Source organism: Octopus bimaculoides, chromosome 19, assembly GCF_001194135.2.
Source record: "Octopus bimaculoides isolate UCB-OBI-ISO-001 chromosome 19, ASM119413v2, whole genome shotgun sequence".
In the NCBI taxonomy this organism is placed as follows: domain Eukaryota; kingdom Metazoa; phylum Mollusca; class Cephalopoda; order Octopoda; family Octopodidae; genus Octopus; species Octopus bimaculoides.
In genome coordinates, this window is record NC_068999.1 from 2,686,294 (window position 1) to 2,689,185 (window position 2,892).

Genomic DNA, 2,892 nt, shown 5'->3' on the forward strand with positions numbered 1-2,892 from the left:
AATTAGGATAAATATGTTACTGAAACAAATAAAAGGGTTAAAAACTGAACTAAAATATAACAGAAAAGTTACCTTACGACAATCGATTTGGAGGCGAGCAGGTCAGGTTAGGGCACAATAAGCAGGGCCGAACTCGGAAAATCGAGCAACATAGCCAAACAGTCTGAGCTGGGTTTACTGAATCGTACAAGTAACAAGATACATCCCAGGTTCTGAGCAGAATCGTTGGCTGGCTACGAAATCCGACTATGGCGTGGCGTAGCCGCAGAGCAAAAGAATGAAGAGGAATGGTATAAATGGGTATTTTCCTGAATAGAATCCAGTATTGAGACAGTAATATCAATTCCGTGGTAATTTCGTAACTCAGAGACTGGTTATTGTAAAATGGTAGTCTGTGAGAGATTCCAAAGGGTAAAGTAATCCATTTTGTGAAAATAATAAACTTTTGATGGGCTGCAATTGTCAGTAATGGTCGTGAGCAGTGTCGGAAGTCTATTGCCAACAGCCTTCGCAACAATTTCACACTGCGAAAAGCAAACTTGTTTTAAAAAATTGTTTTATTTTTAACGAAGTTCATACCATGCGAAGAAAGGGGTGGCAGGCTGCTTCAAGCTTTCTTTTCAATGTAGCTTTTTATTTTATGCAAATTATTATTTACCTAAATTACACATGACCGTTCAATTACGTTCGTGTGAGTCACGGGTTCGAATCCCACGAATAACAATTTATCGTTCGGATGATACATTCATGACCGTTACATCAGATTGTAAATAATAAAATAAACTATTTTCATTAATGTTGCCAACACTACTTAATAAACTTCTGATTGATTGATGAAACAAGTGAAGAAACTTGTGAACTGTTAATAGCTCAGAAAACATCTTTTGTATTGGATTGCTGCAGAAAACTTTCTGCTAAAAGAATAGAATTTGATTTTATGAATATGTTGAGGATCGAGATGGAATTAAAGTTGAGTTGATGCACGCACTCACATATATATATATACATACATACATATATACAAAAACACCCTGTTGATGTTGAAATTCCAATGAAAGAGCCTTGGATCTGGGTTAGAAACCGATTCTTTCTCTATTGGCAAGAAATATTGAAATAAAACTTAATAATCACACACACACACACACACACACAGAATCAAAACGTGAAGTTCTATGTTTATGCCAGTCATATTTGTATAAAACAGAACATATTTCTCCAGCATCATCTCTTTTGGTTCGAATCCACAGAGAGAAAGGTTTCTACCCAGGGTGATACTTTTATTCCGCCGTGCATCAACCAAATATATTCTACATACATTAAAATGGTGTATATATGTGTAATGCAGGCGATTTCTCAGCCATTGCAACGAAGTCTATGGTTCTATACAGAACAGTGTTAGATAGTTCATCGTGTATTTTTATATACTAATATATATTTCTTGTTCTTTTTCTTTGTTCAGGTTTGGTTCCAGAATCGCAGAGCAAAATGGCGCAAGAAAGAAAAGGTCGGTCCGCAATCCCATCTTTATGGCCCCTATTCCAATAACCTGAACGTTGGACGTGTTGGAGTGTTGTCCAGCCATCAAAGTTATGCGGATCTCTTGATGAAATCCTACGAAAATCATATTCTTGGTCGATACACCCTGGCCTCGGCCCAGGGTGCTAACCCACAGTTCTCACCCCCAACGGCAGCAGCTGCTGCTGCTGCTGCTGCTGCTGCCGCCGCAGCTGGCTTTTACAGTCCTATGGCGCTAGCAGCAGCAGCGGGACTATCGTCCACGTCATCGTCTCAGATAAGATCTTTTCCTTCGTTCAGCACACATTTACCTCCCCCTGGCTCTTTCCAGCATCTCTTGGCAAGTATGACGTCAACGGCAGCGAAGACCCGCGACGGCAACAGTAACAGTAACGGGTCGCCTGCCAGCAACAATGTTAGTTCTGGAGAGTCGACGTCGGCGTCGCAGTCTCCGCCGACCACAGCAGGGCTGACGGTCACTTCGGGAAGTTTCGCTGATGCTGACAGGCGTTCGTCAAGTATAGCTGCTCTTCGAATGAGAGCCAGAGAACACGAAATTAGGCTCGGGCTTAATGGCAAATGTAACAGTATTGTTTATTAAGGGGCGAATATTTGGGGGAAAAAATAAAAAATAAAGAAAACAAAATATTGTAAAATTTACAACTAAATTTATAACAACGAAATTCTGTGAAATTTAGAGAAAATAATTGCATTAATTCCATTATTAACTAATATTTGTTCATAAACTAAATGGAAAGATAAGGGAGTTTCTTTTTTTTTTATTATTTACATTAACATTTTTCTACCTGCCAAATTTCGCATTTAATTCAAAAGATTCGAGAAATCCAAGAAATAAAACTGAACGAAAAAAAAAAAACATGAAACTATGAGAATCTAAAGTCAAAAAAGCAGCCGTTTGTTTTTTTCACTTCCAACAATAAAATTGTACAACTAAGTGTAGGAAAATGCAATATTAACAAGAACAATTCTGGAAGGACATTTTTGCTTCAGATCCTTTTAATATTGTATTGCCAGAAATAATTTTAATTTGTACTGCAAAAAAACAACAAAAAAAGCGAAAACAAAAAGGAAACAAAAACACAAAACAAAACTAGTTTTAATTGCATAACACGACCAAGGGTCCTGTTACATGTACAATAGAGTCTTTTAATTATTTCATCGACCAATTTGATCAAAATCTTCATTCTCTTTCCACAGTATTTCCGATCTCTTTTCACTGATGTCCATGTATGGATGTATGTAATTCTGTGCATGTGTTCATGTGATATGTGTGTATGTTTTTATGTGTATGTCTGAGACAAGATGTGCATGCATATGTGTGTGTGTACATATTTATATATATATATATATATATAT

The 2,892-nt window shown here is 37.2% G+C and overlaps 1 protein-coding gene across 2 annotated transcripts in view; it reads left to right on the top strand.

The window, feature by feature from the left end:
* Nucleotides 1–2,870, top strand: part of LOC106882692 (aristaless-related homeobox protein) — a 61,018-nt gene extending 58,148 nt beyond the window's left edge. For both annotated transcript variants that reach the window (XM_052974773.1, XM_052974774.1), the window contains exon 4: nucleotides 1,460–2,870. In XM_052974773.1, coding sequence (XP_052830733.1) covers nucleotides 1,460–2,116 — 657 coding nt within the window. In that variant the 3' untranslated portion in view covers nucleotides 2,117–2,870. The remainder of the gene's footprint in view (nucleotides 1–1,459) is intronic.
* Nucleotides 2,871–2,892: the final 22 nt, after the last annotated feature.